General features: G+C 40.5%; 1 protein-coding gene across 9 annotated transcripts in view; it reads left to right on the forward strand.

The window, feature by feature from the left end:
- NAV2 (neuron navigator 2) overlaps nt 1–23,931 on the forward strand; it is a 385,416-nt gene that overhangs the window by 202,279 nt on the left and 159,206 nt on the right. The window contains exon 1 of one of the 9 annotated variants that reach the window (XM_088057232.1): nt 5,683–5,746. The exons of the other annotated variants lie outside the window; for them this stretch is intronic. Within the exon in view, the coding sequence (XP_087913358.1) occupies nt 5,696–5,746 (51 nt within the window). The 5' untranslated portion in view covers nt 5,683–5,695. Of the gene's footprint in view, nt 1–5,682; nt 5,747–23,931 lie in introns of those variants that run through there. 9 annotated transcript variants of the gene reach the window in all.

Consider the following 23,931-nt stretch of genomic DNA (forward strand, 5'->3'; position numbering starts at 1 on the left):
TATCAATATTATTATTTTTTACATGTTGGGAAACTGGGGAAGGGCATGTCAGGTCATAGAGCTGGGAGTGTGGGCTGGGATTATGTTCTAATCCAAAGACAATACTGCCCTATGATTTTTGGAGGAGGACCCATAGATTTCCTTGGTAAAGATAACCACTGGATTACTGTCCTTTTCAGACCTTTGGACTGTGGGACCAGGGTTGGTTAGAAGTGATAATTTGAGCACTTGTGTCCCACAGACCACAGCGAGAATTTACTGGTCTCCATTATCTGGGTGGCCTTGTTAATATTGTCAGCATTGCTTAACCAGTGGGTATTCAGTATACTGGTATTTTTGTTACCTTATTTAGCAGGTTTTTTTCCTCAACACATTGTGTTTTGAATCAGGAATTTTATATTTTTTTAAAAAAAATCCCCCAGACCCCAGCTATTTCTTGGTGCACTGGTGAGCTTTTGAGTACCAGCAGACTAGGACTTGGGATGGAGCACAGGAAGATTTCCATTACTTGTATATTCCTTGAAATCCTTGAAGGCATTCGTTACTCTGGAGGTGGCAGAAGTCAGGTGATAATAATAATTCAAGGTCGGTAGGAACCGATCTGTGGCTGAGTGATACACTTTAATGGGGAACTTAGAAATAACCTTTGATAAATAAAACAGCAATAGATGTGATAATTCACTCTGACTTCCTCCATAAAAGAGTCCACATGACTTCTGCTGACTTGCTTTCATTTTTTTTTCAATTAGTTCATGTTATGATCTCATATTTGCCTTTACTCTTCTCTGACAAATGAAATGGAGCTATTTGAATCTTGTCTTGTGATCTGCATATTTCAGTCCTTGAGTCATTCTTGCGGCTCCTCTCTGAAGCCTCTCCAAAGGTTAAACGTGCTGAACTGTTTTATGCAACCAGCATTAAACCCAGCAGGTGATAAAGCCTGTTCTTATTTGATAACCACCTGTTCTTATGTGCAAGTATTGCATCACCCCTACAACCAGAGCACAAACCCTGGCATCCTGATGACACATCATGGCTGTGATGCTCTCTCCAGGTTCACTGAACTCATGGAGAGTGTTTTACTTTGTGACATTCTTAGGTTCTCCTCCTTACAAGATTGCATTTGCTGTGTTAACACCTTTTTACAGTTCTAGTCAGTATAGATGAGCTTCTTTTACTTCGATCTTACTCTTCTTTTACCATTGACTTCTTCCATTACTGATGTGCCACCAACAAATTTTGTAACCACTTTCTAGGGCTTGCTCAGAAAATTAGGGCTGAAAATGATTCCTGTGAAACACAGTCAAGCTGCTTATTTTTGTAAAGATAATCTCCCAGTTATCATATATTTTTAAACCAGTTAACTCTTTTTCAGTCCACCAGAAGTTTGCTGTGTTGATTTGTTATTATTCTGGTTTTCACCATGTCAGGTGAAAATGAGTAAAGAGCCTCCTCACAGAATCACATCTGTGTCATCACTTTCGTAAGCTCCTGTGAACTCAGCAGAAAATACCAGTTTAACAAGATGTTTTCCAGAGAGAGGATGCTCATTTGCCAGTAATAATACCATCTGCTTCAGCTGTTGATTAATTTAGCTTCTGTCTCTTTTTGTACTTCTCTCTGGGATTGGTGGGAGGCTGTGACTATCAAGGCCATCTCATTCTCTTTGATCCGGCACCCAGCATGAGCTGTCTCTGTGTCTCCAGAACCTCCCAACAACTGCTGAAAATCAAGAATAACCATGTGGGCAGCTTCTTCACTGGGTCCTCTAATGGTGCTACTCAATGCAAGGTATCCCATCTGCTGGTTTAGAAAGTGTTGAATTCAGAGGCTCTTGCTGAACACCATTTTGAGCGCTTTTTTGGAATGAAAATTGTTGAGCATCTGTTATGATTCCATGAGCTAGGCTCCTGTTCTCTCCCATGTCATGTTTAGCAAAATACTGTTATTGACAGCTTCAAGATTTCTAAGATGCTTTCAAGATTATAATTTGTAGATAATTCCATTCTGTAATGCATGAAAGGAAGACATATGTCATATAGTAAAATCAAATAAAAACCCAGCTTTCAGTGAAAGATTGTAGTATTTTTGACCAAAATGCATTGCAAAGCAGTAATAAAACTTTCTAATATACTTTCTTTTCCAGATTAAAAAAAAACCAACAAAACAAAACCCAAACAAACAAACAAAAAACTAGCAAAATGTTTATGTGTTTAAAAAGCAAAAGTAATGGGTAAGTACAGGAGTGTGGCTTTGTTTAATGACTGCAGAACAAGTTTAGGACACATTTTTCATAGGCAAACAATGAATTATTAGTGAACGGATTTCCCCAAGCTTTCTTTATAGTAAATATTGCATGGACAATGACTGTGTGCACTGAGTTCATTCATAATGTCTCCAACACCTGTTTCCTCCTGTTTTTCCAGCAGTTTTATTTGGAAAGCATTGGAAACTGGAATGATGTCTCGTTAGAGCACAGGGTTTGCTGGGGACCTGTGTTTCTGTGTCATTGAAGACTTACTGGTGAATAACAAGTGCATTGTTCAGCACGTTAATAGGGAAGATTAGATGCCCATTAGGGCTGTAAAGAATGTCCTTTCCTGAAGGTTCAATTTAATATTGACCCCATGTCATCATGTATATGTTGCTGAAGATGATAATAAAGGCTTGGAGAGCTTGGGTGCTTTATGGTTTTAAAGGATTCAAATACAAGCAAATATCAGGACCTTGTTCACTTTTGAAATTGAGCATTGTATGGGAAAGGCATCTCCTAGATCTGTCAGCAAAGCTGCGGCACGGCAACTGGGGAGGAGCTCCTGCTGCGATGCTGCCAGGGGGCAAGAGGTCATGCATGGATTTTACCAGCTTCAGTCCTAACCTTATCTCGTTCCCTCTGTTGTGGGAGCCTGAAAGGGAGATAGGAGGATGAAAGGCAGCTCCAAAGTCTTACTTTTTAATGGAGGAAATAAATTCTGGGTACACCTGGCAATGCTATCAGAACTCGAGGGATCTTCATCCCAAATCAAGGCTGGCTTGGGAAAATCCACTAAATAAAAGTGTCTAAAAGCAACACAGATTTTAGTTAAGGATATTATTAGCTTAAAAAGTGATTGGGAAGCACAGAGCTTATGCTGTAACCTCAGGAGCTTTGCTTTATTAGTATTTCAGGCTGATTACATGTGAGCATCTCTATCCACATTCAGTGTGCTCAGCTGGCACAAACAGGGATAAAATGAGAAAATACTCAAGCCTGAGCCACACTTCAGTTAATGTAAAAACAGACAGCAAGCTGTGTTCAAAGAAACAAGACTGGTTGGCTGGAGAGTCTTTCCATCCGTATCTGGTCTGTTAATCTGCCTTTTGTAGCTCAGGCTGTTTGGCTCTACTCTGTTCCCTGTGTCCCAAAAATGGGAGTTTTTCCTGTTATGGTAGACAAAAATCTGCCATTTTCTGAGGTCTCGCCTTTGTTTCTTACAGTTCCTGATTTTGGCATCGGGCTGAGCGTGAATGAAAGTATTTGGCTGTTCAAACTGGCAAAGCAGATCATCAACATCCTTTTAAGAGCCTTAGGAAGTGTCTGAGGCAATTCTGACTTATGCTGTGGGTTGTCTAGGCCCTTTGTATGGGCTATAATCCTGCAAGTGTAAAGCTCCACTCGTCTCAGTTCCCTTGGTTTTTTGCCTGAAGTTGGTGTGGTTTTTGGAAGCAGAACACCATCATGTCATGATATTTAGGCAGATGCCAGCAGGTGTCTACTACAAGGAAGCCCTTGCGATGCTCCCACTGTGCCGGCAGCAGGGAAGGGACAAACTCAGAGAGGAGTGTGCACTGCAGGCACTGGCAGCTCCTCCAAGGTGCTGATGAGATGCTCTTAGAAAATCCTTTTGGCATCACACTCAGGCTTCTCCCTCCCAGTGCATGCATTCATTCCCTCATTCATGTGTCTGTCAGCAGGTTTTTGTCTCAGCCTGTGACTCTCCTGAAGACCATACATCTTATGTTCAAGTCCTCGAATGGGCTGTGACCTTCCCCTCTTCTGAGTGTTGTAGGAATGACCTTTCAGCAGGGTACTTGCTTATGTAGAGGGCTGGCTGTGAAGATTTGGCTGTGCCAGGGCTTTGGTCCACGCTGGCCTGAAGGGAAGGAACAAGACTTTATTCTCAGAAGAGGATTCAGATTTTACTTTTATGGTTCAAAGGTAACCTGTATGCATAAAGTCTTTGAGTGCTTTCAACATGGAGCTCTTTCTCTTTACACAGCTATTCAAGCTACCAGACTTGGTGAGGCAATTCTTTTTACAGTGCAGGAATATGATTGTTTCAATAATTATTCCTTCTTCATTATCACTTATAATAAACTAGAACAAGAGAACAATTACAGACTGAAAGAATTAAATCTAAGTCATGGAAGCATAACTGTCAGGGAAAAGACTTCAGTAAGAAGGCACATGTGTTTTTTCTTATGGAAAACTATTTACAGACTTTGAAATGCCAATTTACTGATTTACTGTATTTCTTCAGCAACATACTGAGTGGATACATGAAGCAGCCTTGTGTGTAAAATCATACAAAAGGGGAATCTTTTGTATAAGAAAGTGAACAGTTTGACTACAATTTGTCAGTTTTATTATTTTCTTACTATTTTTTCTATGTTTTAATATCTTTTTACTGGATTACTAAATGATTTAACAATTGGAAAATGATGTTGAACTGCTCGTGGGCTCTGGATCCATTAGCTATGGGTTATGCCTGTGGTCATTTCTTGTTTCCCCTCCTGCAGCCAGCAAAGTTATCTTTATGTGAATCAAAATTTGTATTTGGAGAGAGGGTGCAAAAAGGATGGCCTTCAAATGTGTTTTGATTCCCCATATTTCCTTGGCCTGGCTTTTATAAGGTGTAGCACCTTCTGCAGAGCAGAAGGGTGAGGAGTGTGGTTCCCACTGATTTCATGGCGATTTCACAGGACCTTGGGCAAGAGCAGGCTTGAATCCTCCCACAGCAGTCTTGTCTGGACTGCTGTGCTGGGCAAGGTGCTTCAGGGGAACGGAGGAACTATTTCAGAGGGGTGCAAGACAGCACCTGTGGAATAGCCTGGAATTTCCAAAAAATCTTTAATAGCTGTATCTCAAATATGATGTGGCAAACTCTGATATACTAATTATTCTGAACACTCTCCCTATTCTCTTATGTTCCTAAAGCCGATCTGCGATGCTCCACCTGTTGAATAATTTTTAAGGCAGAATATTCTTCCCCTTCACTCAGGGCAAGCCTGGTCTTTTCCCACCCAAACAGACTTCAAGTATAAACCCAAGTCTGAGTGGAAGCAGTTCAGATCGCGCCAAATGCCGGTATAATCTATGTTTTTAACAGAGCCAGGCTGTCAAAATGGGGAGAAACCCCTGTAATTTGCAGTTTTGCTTTACAATACGCTCGGTACCCTTAAGCATCTTGCTAAAACGCGGTTAATTTCTGTTTTCGAATGTTCCGTCCGGGGCTCAGTTTCCCCCGAGTTCCCCGCCTCTGTACTAAACCCCTCCCCGGGCCGGGGGGTCACCCCCGCCCCGGGGGGTGCGAGGATCCTCCCCCAGCGCGGAGGGACCGCCCGGCCCCGCGTGCCCCGGTATGGCCGGACCCCGCCAGCCGGACCCGGGGACTCCCGCGGGCAGCCCCGGGGCGCGGCAGGTGCCGGCCGGACCATGAGCGTAATGCTGTGGCGCTGGGAGCACAACAACAGCACCATGAAGCTGGTAAGAACCTCGGGAGCAACCCGGGACTGCCGCTGATTGAGGAAAAATTACCCTTGCACGGTTCTCATTAGCGAGCAGGGGTACCTGGGGTGGCGGGGCTAATGCTGGACCTATGTGCTCTCCAAGCGGATGCTCTTTTGCTATGGAGTCGCAGCCGGATTTGTTACACATTAATTCATATTTTGGGCTTGTTTAGGTCAGTCTGCTTGTTGTTTCATCTCTGTAGCTGAGCTCATTTAAAACTAAGAGCCAAAGCATCAGTTCCGTGTGTAGCCTTCTCCCCTCTTCTTCATTTATTTATTGTCTTTCTTCTTCTTGGAAACAATTTTCTCTTTCAGTTTTGCTGGAATAATTTTGTCGCCTGGAAGCATTTGGAGTTTTATTTGCTCTACAGTTTTTGTTTTTAAATTCCTTTCTTCCCCCCCCCCCCCCCATCCCCTTTCCTTTCTTCTCCTTTCCTGAACAGTAAAAAAAACGACTGCACCCTGTAAGTAAAATGTGTGTGGCTACTCCATTCCTGCAGCATAAATGAGCTCAGGAAACCCACATCTCTGCCTGTCTGCTTTAATTACTTTCCGTACCAAGATATAAACTCTGATCAAAACTTAGACTTCTCATCAGCAGCTTATTTTTTTTTTAAAGCTATTTGATGTAAAGAATCTCAAGACAGTGGCTACCTAAGATAGCTTTAAATGTGTTTTCTCTGTCTCTCTGGCAGTTTATTTAAATTTTAAAAAATACATTTTGATGCAGTTTTTAGAGGAAAGATTTATTTTCCTGAGAGTTATAATAAAGCCACAGGATTTGCTACAGGTCTAATCCTTTAGCCTTTATGTGTGAAAATTCTGTTGAAGTCCACGTGGGATTTAAAGGTTCCCAGCACCTCTTCCTATCAGGCTCTGCAATCAAAGAAATTTATAGTGAGGCTGGTAATGTAACAATCTCTTTTTACATACTTTCCTCAAAAGGAATGAGGTGATAAACACGTGTTAGTGAGGGAGTATTCAGCCCTGGATACAACAGCAGCCCTTCTAGTGGGATCAGATAGTTTCGGATATTTCACGCATGAGTAGCCCCTGGAATAATGAATTTGTGAACTGGCAGTGGAAGTTGGCGGCTTTGTGGGGGTTGCCCAAGCCTAGTTCCAGATGAAGCCAAGCATTTTGGGAGGGAGGTTAAAGTGAGTCCTTTCTCTCGCTTTTCATATGCAAAGAGCCCTTTAGGAAGGAGAAAGAGCTTATGTACACAGGTGTATTGCAAAGTCTTTGCATATACATTGGCCTTTAAACCCACCCCCAGTGGGCTGCCCAAGCAGCACCAGCACCTGTGGGAACTGAGCTATGAAATCGAGCAGAGAAAAGGAGATGTAAGAAATCAAAGAGTTGGTAGTGTCCAACAAAATCCAAATGATGCTCAGAGTGGAAGAAAACTACTGGATTTACCCACTCCTTGGGCCGGAGGAGAATAGCTAACATCCTTCACCCCATACCCTGCTCCTGACTCACATTCCTTGTCAAGCAGCAGACATTTATTGCTCCTGCAATTAGGGAATTACATGTTGCCCAGGGACTGCCTCCTGCCTGGTGTAGTTTGCTGAGTGCTGGAGCAGGGAGAACCATGGGTGCTCCTCAGTCTCGGGGGGGCCTGGCAGGGTTCTGTATTGATAAAAACAGAATAAATAAATAAATACATACATACATACATACATACATACAGAAAAATACCTTTCCCAGAGGCCTTGGCTGGTCTGTATTGACAAAGTGGATCAAAGACAGCTTTTATATGTGTGGGTGCATATATATGTACATACATACATACACACATATATATAATGAACAAAAGAATCCTCACCTAAGTGAATGTCAGAGTAAATACCTCAGACATTGCTCTTCTGCTTTCTCTCCTCCTCCTTCCTTTAGCTGAGTGAGGTTTCTGTGGAAAAAAATGAGAAAATGCTTGCCAGTCATTGCGTAGGGTGAGCCGAATATGGCTACTATGCCAACAAAAGCCAAATACATTCTGCTGAGAGTTTGGGTGGTGATGGCAAGAATCATACAATGGTTGAAATATTAAGATTCAGAGTGTGGAAGCTTAGGGTTTTTTTCAGATTTTGTAATATAGGGCTGTGGTGGTTTCAGTTTGTAACCGGGCAGAAACACCAATTTCGTGTAGTGGTTTAGGTTCAGGAATTTAAGTTTCCTGGACAATGTGATGCCTGGAAAAGGCTGACCTAGAACAGAGGCTAGACAGAATAAGAATAAAGTAGGTATTTATTGAAAGGCCATAATGGACACACCTTGGGCAGTACAGGAGCCTGGCCAGGGCTACACCCAAGATGGACCTAAAAATGGTCACAAAAATGGACGACTGGTCGTGAGGTCTCTATATTTTTATAAGTTTTGGTCCATCTGCATATCACAGTTAATTGTCCAATTACAGCTTCAGGTTATGAAGTCCCATCCTTCTTGTTTTCTCTCTTCAGTTGTTTATGCTTTTGGGCCTGAAACTTGTAACAATTTTCCTTGGTATCAAGCTAGAAAAGGAGTTGTTTTGTCTACCTACTCTGTGAAGAGAGCTCACTAACACTTAATATGAAGTTCAAAACTATACACCTAGGCAGCACAGAATATGAAAAATACAAAAGCTAAAACTTAAGGCATCAAAGGCACCAAATAATGTGGTGGGCTTAGCATTGGCTAAAATCGCCAGTGCACCTACTAGAATTGTTTACACATTTCCTGCTGTGAGATATGAATTAGGAGAAAGGCAAAGACGGCTCAAAACTTAAAAGGTATAAAGGAAACTTTATTAACAGAACTAAAAGTATAATAAAAATCAGAATTAAACCTTCAGAACACTTCTTCTCCCCTCCCCACAACCTCTTTTCTTTCCCACTGACAATGTAGAGACAAAACCTGGGACTTTCAATCAGTTACCACTTCTACAAAGGTCTTTCATCAGTTTTTGTAGGGAGAGGAGTTTCTCTCGTCATGCTATGGCGACTTCTCCACAGAAACAGTTCTCTTGTGGCTTCAATATCACAGCGAATCTACCGCCCAGGAAAGGAAAATTAATGTTCACAGTGCGATAGTTCCTCCCATGCCTTGCAGCTTTCCCAGAACTGCATTCATTGCCGCTCCTGGCCTCGGGGCCGCTCCCAGCCCGACAGAGCCTCAGGCCGGCATGGCCTGGCGGTGCCGCTGGAAAAAGGACTGGCGGGCTCCGCCGGGAAGGGGTGCCGTGGGAAGGGGTCCCGTGGGAAGGGGTCCCGTGGGCTCCCCAGTGAGGGGCTTGGGAGCCCGCTCACCACCCCTCAGGGAGCAGAAAATCTCGGCCAGGCCACATGGGGCCGGCCCGGCCTGGGCACGCAGGCCGCGTGGGGCCGGTCCCACCGGCACCCGGTCACCTCTTCAAACGCTGGAAGCCAAGAGATTTCCTGGGCTTGCCCATCTTTAAAATGTCAATCTCACAGAGGCACATCTCGCTTTTTTAATGGTTTAATAGGTTGTCACTTCTCAGAGTTAGCCAGCTGTTGGTTTTTGCTCGGCACAAACCAAAGAGGAAGCTCTTAGCAGCCTCTCCCAGAAAAATAATTTCCGTGGGTGGCTTCTTCCCTCCTCACCAAATGTCAATTAATGCAAAACCAGCACAAGGGATTTTCAGGCAGCCAGGAATTACTGTCCACCTGCTGTCATCATGGATTCCCCAAAATATTAGATCCTGCAAGACTTAACTCAGATAAGTTTGTAAATATTGTGATGTTGCCATAAGGATACAATGTGGAATAAGTATCTAACTCTTTTGAAACTTTATCTTGTAACTCCTTTTCCATAATACTGTCCATGATTCATTTTGGGGTATGGTAGCCTAATTTTGGCTCCATACCACTCACTATACAATCCATTCGGCTGTCATCTTGAATTAGCTGCAGAATACAAGGTTGCTTTCATTGTGTACATGTTTCCTGGGCAATCATGACAGGTTTCTTGCCAGCCTATCTGAAGCATATTGATGTTATTACTGGACATTCAGAGGAGTAGCCAGACAGTAACCAAGATAATTTTTTTTGCTGAATAGACTATGTCCACTTTCTAAGGTATTGCCTGCTCTTGGGAGAAAAAGAATTAATTGTGGAGCTTGCTACTATTTGTGCTGAGTGACTTGTGCACAACTGATAAAATTATTTTGACCACAAAGTTCCTTATTCCTGGGTTTCTAAAAAAAAATGTTTAATTCTGATTTTATTTCCATTTAACATTTTAGACTAGCAATATTTCATCATAGAGTGTAACACCTCCCTCGATCTCTCTTTTTGTTTAACTGTTCTGAGTCAGCTTCACACCTTAATGCAAACACCTTTTTCTAATGTAATCAAAACAAGGATAGTTCCCATGGCTTTGAGAATTCACAAGGGTTAAGGTATTGCTTTTGTGATGATTGAAGGTTGTAAAAAGCATGTGAACCTTTTACTGTATGCCAAGTTCAGATTGTCCTGTACATATCCTACAAGCCCCCAGCCTTCTAGCTTGTATATACAACGTATACAAATATGAGACTGTTGCAGCCTTTTACAAGGGTTTTCCTACTATTGTTTCAGTAGAAACATGTTAACTAGTTGTCAGTTTTTTACTAGCAGTAGATAACCCTTCCAGTGTGGGTTCTCTTTTGTGGCTTGGTTGGTTTGTGTTAGGTTGGGTTTGTTTGTGGGGTCTTTTTTTTTGTGTTTGTTCGTTTGTTTTTTTGAGCCTTTAAGAAAATAATGAATGAAAACCCTATGTGTCTGACATGGTGTAATAAATGACCCCAGGATAAGCCTGTATTGATAGATTTCTTTCTTTGACTGGAGTAAAGAAACTTGACTGAGGAGCCACACTAATGTCAGCAGAGGCTGTAGCATTTTCTTGTGAAATGTACAATAATGGTGTTTCCAAAAGAGGTTTCAGATGCACAAATATTTGAGCTTTTTAGGATTTTATTTAATGTAATTTATTTGTAACTTTTGTAGCTTTAGTCTTCTCTCATTTGAGATCAGATTTACGGATTATACAGAACTGGAGAAAACTGAAGGTTGCTCAGTTTCCCTTTATTCTTTCTGTTTTCAGTTTAGAAAATATGAATGGTACTTACTATTAAACAGATATAATTGTTTCATGACTTTTCTCTCCCCATAATTATTTTCTGCTTCAATTTTAAAACGTTTAATAACATGACAGAAAAGAAACATGCATGTGTTTGCATGAGCACTTCATGTGTGCTGTAATCTTTGAGCAGGACCAGATTCTCATTTCCATAGCAGCAGACAGGCTATGGGTGTGGGCGTATCTTAGTGTTCCCATCCTTGTCCTTGCTCCATAGGAGACCCTGAGATCCAAGGAGTGGGAAAATTGCTCCTGCTGAAGGTCAGGAGGTGCAGGAGGAGTTGGGCCATGTCCATATAGGGTGGGGAAGAAGGAATGACTCCTACTCTGTATCACCCCAAATGTGTGCCAGGGGCGAGTACCAGCTGGGTCAATACCTGAGGTTTGCAAAGTTAACAGGCCCAAAGCTAGGTAAAACCATTTAAAAAAACATGTTATTGCAAAAATTGGGGGAAAAAATGTTATTCTTGTAAAATAGTGAGCTAATTCAAAATGTTCTCTGTGAAGAGAGTGTTAAAAGGTTTATCTCTATGTATAAAATTTCAGTCCTGGTTTACACATGACTTCTCCCTCTAGTAAACATTTCCCTTTAATGCTGTTATCTCTATGTGCCTTCTGGGCTAATGTGGAGCATACAGCAAAGGAAATGTACTTATTTGGAGGAAACACTTCATTCTGGAAGAGATTTTCAAGTGCTTAACTTAAAAACTGAGAGAGAAGAATTGACTGGGCTGATAAGAGATTTGCACAGTTATGATTTGATAGGCCTATTTTTGCTAGCTGACTTAGCAATACTTTTCATTAAGTAAGGGAAAGAATTCCTGCAGTTCCCTAAGCTTTTGCCATCTCTATTAGTGCTTATAAGCAGTTTATTGTAATTGCCATAGTACTATCTTGCAGTTGACTATTGACTGGGTGTTGAAACTGGACCACAGCTTGTTACCCAGGTTTTCCAAGCCAAAATGTGTGGAACTTCGGCCAGTTGTTAGATGTCTAGATCGAAGGCTTAGTTGATGGCACTCTGCAAAGATTAAAATAAATAGCAAAGTATAATTCAGTGTTTTATAGGGTAGGATATGTCTGAAAAAGGCTGTTGCATGTAATCATACATTCTCCACACTTCTATTTAATCACACAGCTAAGAAAATATTCTTTTGACGCAGAAGCCTGTGAGCAGACAGTGTGTTGAAAGAGCACACACATATTTTTTTCTGAGGATCAGTCAGGAGAGGACAGCACAACTGAACTGCTGCATCCTAAGACTATGCAAAAGGCAGACCTGTTCCTGACAGGTGTCTGGAAAGGTGCAGTCAGCAGAAATAAGGAGGTGTGAAAGCAGTGAAACTACCAGGAGGCCGGGGAAACCTCACCCAGAATCTTATACATAATTGTGGTGTCAATTACGAAAGATTGGTGTAAAGGAGAAAAGGGACGTTGGGTTGACCAAGAGAAGGAAAAATCTGTTTTCTTGGCACTTCTAACCAGAAAGAAAAAAGGACTATGTGAGCGTATGAGTATTCTCTGTAAAGACATCAAAATATACATCAGGTGCTTATAATCATCACAGCAGGGACTAAAACAGGCTCTCTTTCAAAGAGGGAAGCTTCAACACACCTTCTAGGAGAGACTTGGATCATTTATGACAGCACTTGTAATTAAATTCCCAGATACAGGTACTGTGTGTATTCATAGGTTTGCCAGGGACAACCCAACGCAGTGTGTGTTTTTCTGTACAATATATAGATATTTAAATATTATCAAAATCTAAATATCTAAAATTGTATTAATTATTTGTTTTAAGGAATCAGTGTCGTTACAAGACTTTAAGTAAGTAGAAAATAATCACATGAAAACTATTTAATGTGTGTATTCAGATGTTTATATCTCAAGAGAAATAAAAACCACATTATAAATGCTTTGTTACAAACCATACATGTCATATTTCAGTGCACGTAACATAAAGTCCTAATACAAGGAGTTTCATAAATTGAAAACTAAAAATGTATGTGGATGCTGTATTATGCTTGGTTTAGGCTTTCTGAAATATTCCAGATTAATCTGTTTGTCTGTCTCAGTTAAAAATTCAGGCGTAGAGGTTTGAGCTTCACTTAATTTTGTTCTGTGATTATGGCAATAAACAGTCTGGAAAGGGATTTGAGGTAGGTGATCCTTCAAAAAGCATTCCTCTTCTGTTACAGGATGCATTTTGGGATTTCAGCTTGATTTTAGTTTATTTACTTCTTTCCCTCTTAGGACACTGGGGAAAGATTAAAAATTCCATACACTTTTCTAAAAGCCTTACTATTTCTTTTAGTCCCAGTTGTATTTGGTTTTGTGCTAAGTCTTGCTCTGTTTGTGGAGCACAGAGGCATAGATGCAGATGGTATTTAATAGATGTGAGATAGAGAGTTGATTGTTTTAATCAATGTCAGACTTTACTGTTACAGTGTACTGATTAATGTAACAATTTCACCGTTTCTATTAATAAAAATTCTGAAAACCACTTGGCTTGCATTCTCTCATTCTTGGTGGAAAGATGCCCCTGAATTCTCCTTCAGCCTCATCTGCTCTGACTCTCACAGCCTTTTCATGTGCTTTTGGGGGGTTGTTGCCAGCAGGTCTGCTGGCTGCTCTGCTTCTCCTCAGTATTCTGGGCAAAGAACATCTTACTAGGAAGTTTGAATAAACCTATTTCTAAGAGTTTTCTTTCACAAGACTTTCTCCTAATTTCCCAGGTAATTTTCTGTATCATTTCTGGTCTGAATTCTTCCTGAACACAGGTGGCAAGAACCATACGAGATATTTCAGGTGAAGCCTTACCAGAGCATTGCCCATTGCACAGAAGTTTTAATATGTCTTTAATTTAAAATTTTTGCATGTGAATAAGCATTAAGTCTCTCACACAACCAGCACTTGCCTTCTTTTATTAGCAGGTAGTTCATGATTAGGGCTATCGTGGTGATGTTGTGACTGCTCAGATGTTTCCTGTGTTACCTTTCTGTCTGAGAAATCATAGTGGATCTGCTTTTTTATTTTGAAATGACAAACATTTCTTATATATTATTTGCACAGTTACTAATTTTATTATAATGATCCTAATCTTGTTGTCTAAGAATCATGACCCTACAGAACTTTTATCAGGATGAGTACTGTTAAAGTGAAGAAGAGAGGATGATTTTGGTGTGTGCAAGGGTTTAACAAGGCTTCTGAACTATGCAGTAATTGTATATCTTTTTTTATCAGTATCTTTTGCAATGAAGAGCTAGAGAGCTTATGGAGCACTCCTGAGTATCCAGTTTCAAGTAGTCATATGATGTCAATGTTCTGGCATCTCACCCTTGTGCCCACGCTGGTATGTGATAATGATCACCTGTGAAACAGTTGGGTATTGTAGGGCAAGCTGATTTTCTTTTCTCTGCTCTGCATTCAGAGATTTGCAATATGGGCTGTTTCCTTTTTGTAAAGAAATCTTTGGAGGTTTTTTTTAATGACCAAAATGCAGGTAAATAATCGGGGATCCGAATTCTACACCAGTGGATTCAGTACTGGGCATGTGAAAAGACCAGCACTTTCAAAGGCTTACCTGACTGTGGCTTGGTTTTTGCAGAGGCTTCCAAAACCACACAGGTGCTGCTTTATTCTCTTGTGCTACATGCCTTGGTATTCAGAAGGTAGAAATATTTGTTGTTTGATTTTGGTTTAAGACATTGCAGTGCAAAATTTACATTAGGAGAGGGTCCACAGTATAGGATACTGAGATTTATGAGGATGAGATGTCTGTGGGGAACAAGTAGTTTGTTCTGGCCTTCTGTAGAAACATTTTTATGACTAAATATGGATTTGGGATGCAAATTTGTTCCCTTTTGAAAAACTTTATTTAAATTTTGAGTGGATTGCCTAGATTGATTTACTGAGATCACAACCAAATTGTGTGAGGTGTTGCTGAAACTTAAAGTGGCAGCTGTTGTTCTGGAGGTGTATAGTATAAACATGTCTAAGAATTATTGCCTAAATAAAACAAGGAGTGGGAGGGGTGACAGGCATATAGAAAAGTAATGAGATATACTCAGTGCTGAAAAAGTCCTTTTCAAAGAATAAAAGGAAACACACCTGCCACTCTGGATACCTTACTTAGTCTCTTGTAAATATGATTCTTTCCGTGTGTCATTTCAACACCCTGTGTTTAAAATATTGCAAATATTGCCTGGTTGGCTTTTTCATTTGTTGAGAGAGAATGGATGTATTTAATTAGGTTCCTTGCCCTCACATCCACATTCTGTTCTATATCTGTCCACATATAACCTGTCCTTAACTGATTAAAAGCTCCAGCACAGAATGGCCCTTGCTGCCAGGGGAGAAAGCCATCAGGTTTCTCACTTTCTTAATTGCATTTATGTTGTGTGGTATTTGATTTTTCTGTTCTGGAGTCATCAGTTGCTGTGCCAAGTCCCATTTCTGCTCAGCAAAGCTGAAGAAGGTGTATATCCTCTTGGGAGAAGGCATGTGGTGGGTGCTGATGGGACAAGCTGAAATAATTTTTTTGGCAGAAGCCAGAGTAAGGGTGCTGCTGATTGTTGGGTCATTTTGGGACCTACCTGTTCTACTAAGCCCAAGTAATCTTCCCATGAACTGTGGGCCTTGGGAGACTTTGCTGCCTTGCACTGGAGATCGCATCATCTCTTGGTGCACTGGGGGCTGTATGGTGACTCCATGAAGCAGGTGAGAAATAATAGTCTTGAGTGGGTGCTTGGGAGGCCCTCCTGTAAGGTTTTTGTACTTTGTACACAAACAGAAGTACACAGAACTATACTTATGGTCCCTTTGAGCTAAAGAGAAAATGCTTAATAATAATCCTCAATAATTTAGTTGGTACTCAGAGATAAAACAGTACCTTTAATCCAAATTGCATGAAAGCAATAGCTTACTTTTTATGATGTAAATAGTGTTAGGCTGACTATTCATCCACAAGGAAGTATTTTTGTTTTATAAAATAAAGATCCTTTAATGTCATTTTGAATTTGGAGCGCTTGGCTATGTGTGTTTAACAATAATGTGAATGGGGCCATGTGTTGGGTTCAGTTTGGTGTCAGCTGATTGCTGATCTTTGACTGGTTAATTTAATGTTCTCTGACATTTGCTCAACAAACTTTTTTGTTTTGCTTTTTTTTTCTGACAAGTGATTGTCAATGAATTGACTGATGAGAAAATAAGGGAGTTTCAAGGTGGTGTAAAGCAGCAAAGAGATATATTTGGGAGCCACGGATAATTCACTGAATGGAAGAAAGGAGAGGGAAATTTTTAACCTTGTGTAAAAGTTATGTTTTATTACTTTGTTAGACATCTGCTTTCCTGATGCTAATTGTGTTAATCCTTCTTGGGGGTGGAGGCTGGTGTCAGGGCTACTCAGTACTTTTATGAGGTCTGCCAGTCTCAGCTGCCCTCATGGAAATATCAGGCTGCTAATCTCATCTTTGGGTTATTTGCTTTTTGAGACAAGCATCTGCAGAGAGTTGGGAGAACAAAATGTTGTCCGTGCAAAGCAGGTGTCCATGAAGAATATGTAAAGCCCTCCCTTATCCCTTACCCAAGCATTGTCACATCCTAGTTTATATAAGGAGTAAACATAAAGGATCACATTAAATAGATACAAGTGGATAAAACACTACAAAGACTCATTTAGACCCTCAGAATACTTTAATGTACTATTTACTACTAGTTATACTAAAAAAATGAAAAATTAATAATGTAGAAATACAGGAACAGATAAGCTAATGCAGTTATATTGTCTGTAAATCCTTAGTTCAGAATGTGTTGCTGAGAGCTTGCTTTCTGCATTATTGATTTGCAAAACTCTGGACAAATGTCAGCATACAAAACTGCACAGCCTTTGTCTCTTAGTCCATGGAGAAGCCTGATTTAGGCTACCAAACAGCAGCAGTATTCCAGGTATGTTTTATACCACATGGACCCTTGGGGTTTTTCACTTGTTTCTTTTTGTGCAATCTCAATATCTCAGTATGTAAGTTTGAGGACCTCATGCCAAAACATCCATCCTTCAAATCCTCTAGGAGCTTCTGAATCATAGTAAAGAGATCTGTATCTTTTGAAGGAACTACTGTTCCAACTTAGTAGTATTTTTTACAGTGTGTGCTGGGAAATGTTAGTTCCTGGTGTTTCTGTATGCTCTTCAGAAATGCCTCTGCGCGTGACTCTGAATGAATCTGTGGACTTCTCATGTTTCAAAAACTAAACTGTGCCCTGATTTGCTTTGTTTCTTCTTTGGGAACTCTTAGATAGCACTGCAGTGAGAGTAGATGAGCTGACAGTAATTTCCTTAAGGATCCATTTTTCCCCACACCTACTGTAGATATAAATTTGCCCTGTGGAGCAGAGCAGCTGCTCCCTTTGTCAGCTCCCATATAGTTCAGTAAGACGTTTTATCTTTATTGGCCTTTGTGTCAGAGTCACTCTGATGGGGACAAACCTGCTCTCCCTTGATTGATGCCTGGAAGTGTCACTAACCTCCTTAAAATTATGCCCATGTTTGAGAACTATGGAACTGACCCAGAACCACTCACTAATTGTCAGCTGCCTGGATCTGTCCTCCCGATGTTCACATTCCTTGGAAGAATTTGTCATCTTGCTGAGGCTGCTGTGCATGTTCTAGTGCCAGATGCAGCTATGGGTGAAAAGCTAATGCCTAGCAGTCTTGCTCCTCAAGAGTCCAGCAGTGATGGCTCAGGAGAAAACCTGCAGGAGGTATCTGGGAAGGTAATTTGTAAAGATAAAAATCAGTTTGTAACCTCATTATCATTATGGGATTGCATAAGCAAATTTTTCAACAGAAGTGTTGTCAAAGGTATAAAACAAACACTGGGAAAAATGACTGTTTTAGGAGATTCATCAATAGAATTGTTTTGTTCAAAAAACAACAACAAAACCAAACAGAAAAACACCCGCAAAGCAAGAAAAACCTCAAACAAACGAACAACCCCAAATCCAAGTGGTGAGCTGCTTTTTCTTTCAGGTTGTTTTAATAGTAGTTTTAATTTTCATCTGCAACTCAACCATTTGCCCACAGCTTAATTAAATTGTTACAATTTCAACTTTTAGATGATGCTCTTAGCCTGCCTTTCGCAAAAAGTGGCCTGTAATCTAAAATCTCAACTTAGTGCCACAGCAGCTGCTGCAGCTTTATTTTTTAATTTTTCTGGGGTTTTTTTGGGTTTTTTTGCCTATTTCTGAAGTTTTAAGATTGCAGAGCTTGAACTGTAGTTAACAAAGAACTGGGCAAGTAATGCTATAAATAATAGTTGTTTGATCAGGATAACAGGCAGCCAGTCCTGATAGCTATTTTTTCATTTTTTTCCCTCCTACTATTAGTATCTCTGCGGTTAATTTATGAATCAACATTTTATATGGGTGCATAATTCACTTTCTTTTCTTTTTCAAACTGGCAACATGCTCTTTGTTCTGTATTCCTCCAACCCTTGCTCCAGGCAGAAAAGAATAACTGATGTTGCTGATGTCCCTAAGCCTTGTTTCTGTGCCTAGGATCTGTCTTTGGAATGATTGCCAGTAAATTGCTCTGATTTTATCTGCAGCTAAGCCACTACTCTTATCTGATGTTACTTTAAACCATGCTTAGTTTCATACTAGGTGGACTTTCATCTGCATCCTGTGAGAACATTTGACCACATCTATGGCATGGATCAAAGTGAATTTTCTCATCTGAAGGAAAAATAAGCATTGCAGAAGTGTATTACCTGTAAATTCGATATAATTTTTCTTCTTACTCAGTTAATTTTAGCAATGTAAGTTTGCTGGAGTAACACTTGCCTAGGTATAGGTGTTCAGACAAAAGCAGGACTAAATGGGAAACTAAATGCAGGATATCAGAGAAAGGGACTGTGTAGGTGTGTGTAAAATTACGTTGGAATTTGAGTGATTGAGGCCCTAGTGAGAATAAACTGCTGTCATTGCCTTGTGCTTTCTGAGTTTTCCAGAGCTTACAGGTCTTTTGATCAACTTCCTTGCTGCCATATAATTCTTGAAGGACTATTAATAATTATAGAAGTATTTCAACTGTCTGCATTTTAAAAAAGGGATATATAAAGAAAAATCGTAAGAAACTGATAATAGTTTTAGCCCGGTGTAGGTCATGCTGTTCAAGACTTGGAAATTCCCATTAAGTATCTTTATGTTAAAACTCTTTCTGCAGGAAATAGATGAAGCCTACAGTTGATCTGCCTCGTGACAATTCTATTAAAGGACTGTGCTGTATATATATTTCCTAAGAAAGCTTCAGGAGCAGTGCAAGAATTATTCCTTTTGCTTGGATGATTTTTTCAGGGAGGTACAGGAGGCCTTTAAGTGGCTAATGGCTGTGTGAAGAGGCTCCCAGACAGAGATGCCCAAATCTCCTGTACCTGTGGGAATTGTGCCTGTACTGTCACATCTTGATCAACCATTAAATAGACTTTTAAATTGTTAATTCTGGTCTGCTGTAAGTTTTACTTTCCTGGATTTTTATTTTTTTTTAATGTAGAAGGAGGTGTTAAAAGTTAAATGTCAGAATTTTTAGCAAAACCCTACAGCATTGATTTTAATTGTCAGATCAATGAAAGCACAGACTGGTGTCACTTTAGTGGACCTCTCTGATTAGGAGCATAGGATTTGCTATCACAGATCATGCCAATGGTTTACTGAGTCTTTGAGCATCCTGCCTGCAGCAGTGCTCACACCAGCTGGCTCTGATGGAAGTAGCATCCTCCCTCCCTCCTTCCACAACAAGACATAAGGTCAGTGGGAAATGAAAAAGCAGAATTTTCCTCTTGTATCATTTTTCATCCCAAAGACAATGAATTGGTAACTGGGGTCATTGCCAGCCTGTCTGTAAGTGGCCTTTAGGGATAAAATTACTAATTGTTTATATAGTAGCCAAACTTAGGTACAGAGGTTTGCTTCTTCCCATTAGGAGGGTTATTTCTTAATTATTTATAAATATACAAGTACATTTGATTGAAAATGTCTTTGTGACACAGACTGTCGTGGAAAAGGGGTGTGGACAGGATTTCTGAGCCTGCGAGGAGTTTTGGCCTGTCAGGGGCTCATCTGTTCCCAGGGGAACAGTTCCTGGGAACAGTTTCTCTCCAGAATTGTGTTATTGTAAAGAGATAATATTTCTCAAAACAATATTGAACAGATGTCCTTGGTGTGTTTTCTCTGGTCCCACCAATGGGACCAAAGAGGGTGTTGTTCCTTCTACCAATCAGGTTAACCTGGTTGGAAAAACTATATAAGGGTTGAAAAAGCCCTGAATAAAGGCTTTTTAGCCAGATGAAAACTGGTTGCGTGTGGTGTTTGAGATTGGACTCTCGCCTAATACTTTGTGTCCTCTAGCGACAAAGGGGAACTAAATTGTTTTCTATAACATCGGCACTCCTAGAGCTTTTTTCCTATATTCCCTTAGTCTGCATCATAGCTGGGGACACTGCCCTTCTTTGCCCCTTTAAATCTGATCTAGTGCCAAATGTGTAGCTTTAACTATTGCCAATTTTCATCTGTCTAATTGGCATATAGATCATGATACAGAAAGCACTCCCAGCCTTCTAAATGGAAGCAGGAGGAGCTAAGTTGGAAGCAGGGTCAGCACTGACAATTTAATGTAATTTAGAAAGTTATCAGTCAGTGGAAGATTCAGTTAGATTTGTATCTGTGAAACAGATGGCCAACTGCAAGACCATTAAATTAGGTTTGTTATGTTTGTGGAAATTAATTCAGCATGTTATTTTTTGTTTGGGGAAGGAAAAAAAGAAACAACTTGTAAGTGCTTAGCAGGAACAATTTATAAAGATGACCTTATTTCCTGTAAAATATGGCAAACCCCTTGTGATCCCAGGTATGCCGGAAGCTTTTTTCTGTAGCCTGATTTCTGGGCTGTGTGGCCCAGAATTTCTGGGCTGTGAATGACATAAGAAAACCAAAAATGCTTCCACCTATGTATAGATGGTTGTTAGTATATTCAAATGCAAGAATTTTACCTCAAGATCTCATTAACAAAAAATTTAGGGCCAGATACCTGTGTGGGCTGCATCCCCTCATCTGTATGTTGATAGAAATATATGCAAATATTTCCTTTTTCTGTACTGAAAAGTTAGGACCGGATTTTAAAAATGCTGGAGATCTGGCACTTGTTTAGGTTTTTTTAAACTATCTGAAGTTTTCTGAAAGACTGATTGTTTCTTTTCATGGCTAGGAGGAAGATGAGCTCTTGGGATAATGTAGCTCTAATGGGAGAAGCTGCATCCTTCTGAGATTCTTAGTCTTTTTTCGTGTCTTTGGGATGGAGTCTTTGCCACACAGATTAATGCTCAGCTGTCAAAAATATGTTTCACTATCTTAAAAATGCAGCTTAAAATAAAATAGACTTTTCAAAAGTAGTTGACACCTAGGATTTGTCTAGCCTGTCTGTTAACTGTCCTGTTTCTGACAGTGCCCAGGAGCCGGAGATAGCGTTAAAAGTAGGAATATGGGTAGAATATAAAAAAAGTCTTTGGAAAGGTAATTGGTTCCTTCTTGTTCCTACTCTTACCATCAATAAGCTTTAGAAATAATGGAATTAATATATAATTTTTTAACTACCAACTTCAGTAGTGTGCAGTACTTCAGCATTCCTGTTCGGAAGAGTTAAATGTGTACTCGGTAATTGAGAATTGAGGATATGCTTGAAGTGATCATGTGGTTAAGTTTTGCTCAAGTTTGGGTCTTGTTTCCTCCTTTCTTCATTTCTTCCATCTCCAGATTTTGCATTGATCTTGCTTGGCAGATAAAGTGATGAATAAGTTGTTTGCCTTCCTAACTCAACTGCAGTGATTTTTCATCCATGGGTTGGTTGCCTGTTGCTTTATGTCTTTCCAAGTGTCAGAGAACACTGCCTCTTGCCAACTTCTGGCAGCTCCAGAGGCATTGCCTCTCGTGAAAAGCCTTGGACTTTTGGACTGAACTAAATTACATTTTACAGGGTGAGGAACATAGTGCAGATGACTTACTCTTTTTTGAGTGGCATTAGACACTCTTTTTGTAGGAGACATGGATATTTGGCTGGTGACTGAAGTGTTGATATGGACTGAGCCTACCCAGACTCTGGTTTTGAAGTCTCGTTTTTGTCCATCAGGCATTAAGCAGACCCAAAAGGGAATGTTGGCTGGTCCTTCTTGGCTAAAAGAGGGCTAGGATTTGGTGCAAGACCAAGGCAAATTTCTGTAATTCCCTAATCCCCACAGCAAAATGATTTTGTTAAAAATTAAGAAAAGCTTTTGCAATATTTCCTGGCCTCAGTGTTTGGATCAGATAACTTTCATCTTCATACACTGCTAGGATTTGAAAGAGTTTAGTATCATGTGCCTTAGAAACCAATTTTACTTTTACTTGGAGTTGCTTCACATCTGTGAGAGATGTTTTGACAAACTAATCCTCTAAGCAATCAAGAGAAAATGAAGTAGAGGAGTGAGTTTGTTCTTAAATGCTACATGGCAAATCAGGTTCCATTTCCAGCCCTCTTCAGATTATTATCTCTTGGAATCTTTTCTTTGCCCTTTGTTTCTCAGAGTCCAATCCAGCAGTAATAGTTCATCTGTTCTGATCCCTCCTGCGGCCATGGCTTTCTGCCAGAGGAGATGATAGTGCAAACACACAGATTTGTGACCCCAGGTGAAAAATACCAATGAAATTACAGCAGCTGTTTGGAACAGTCTCCCATACCTTTTCCAAATAGATAAAATGAGTCTGTCTTTATTAGAAAAGTTTAGAAGACTTCTTTCCTGTCACGAGCCAAGTGTGCCAAGACTACATGGAGTTTTGGGAACTGACCACATTGAGTTCTGGGTGCTTACAGCAGCAGTAGCAGCCTGGAGTTAGATCCTTCTCCCATCTTCAGTGGTCAGGGTTTTTGGGGGAACACGTGCAAAATTCCCCCCTTCTCACATTCAGCCTGGTGCCTGTCTGCATTAGCAGAGCTGTTGCTACAGCACAGTCCTGATCGCATCAGAGCCTCAGCCCTCTGAGCTGTGGGTAAAACAGCTACTTCATGTCACAGTATATCATGTTCACCTCAAACTCCATCAAAGCCCCTCTCATCCCTCACCTCCCCAAAACAAACACCCACCTCTGCCACGGTGAGGGGGCTTTGCTGGGGGGAGAGCTAATGTGGAGACACTGTGGCTCCTAGGCTGTTTGCTTTTCATGGAGCAGTTAAAAGAGCCGCATGGATCTGACTCTGGCAGGAGTGTGCCTTTTGAAAATCAGCAGTGGAAATGTCAGACATCTATTCTTCAGCTTGGCAAGAGAGGAGGTGAAGCAGCCATTGCTTCTCACCTTGGCAACATCGGCTGTGTTATTTTTTTTAATATAAAGAATTCCAGCCAAGCATCTTACAAGTGCCAATTTTCTGTGTTTTTAAGGAATGCCAGCAACAGTGGTCAGACCATGGAATTAGGGCTGACTTGCACATGGTGGGGTCTTGCCAGAGGGCAGGCAGCCCTTGCTGCACCAAGCTGTGTATGTCCATTCCAGGTCGAACTCAGCCTGATGCTTTTTAGATTGCATTTGTGGTAGATAAAACCTTCAAGTATTGTGAATGCTTCTAAGTTCTAAAAAGGGGTGTACCTGGAGTTTTTTGTCATGCAAAATCTTGGGCTTCCTTTCAGAGCATTAATTTCCATAAATGTTAGGAGCATTTACATGAAGGGGGTTGTCTCTATAATAGGTAGAAAGCCTCTGTGTAAAAAACCCCAAACAACCCAAAACAACAACAAAACAAAACAATCAAAACCCCAACAATTTCTTCATTCTTTTAATGCCTACAAGTGTCCAACACAAAAGACCTGCTGAACTTTATTCTTGCTGTAAATAGCTTTGATATGGTAAAATATACTGATCCTGTTTGAAATTGATGCCAAACATTGCAACTGTGTGTTAGACATAGTTGTAAGAGAAAGGAGCAGTGGGGGCATAAGGGAAGAGCTGCAGGAGGGGTGGGATTTGTAA

This window comes from Pseudopodoces humilis, chromosome 7, assembly GCF_049639895.1.
Source record: "Pseudopodoces humilis isolate 2021_Gansu_Grassland_sample_001 chromosome 7, ASM4963989v1, whole genome shotgun sequence".
Classification (NCBI taxonomy): Eukaryota; Metazoa; Chordata; class Aves; order Passeriformes; family Paridae; genus Pseudopodoces; species Pseudopodoces humilis.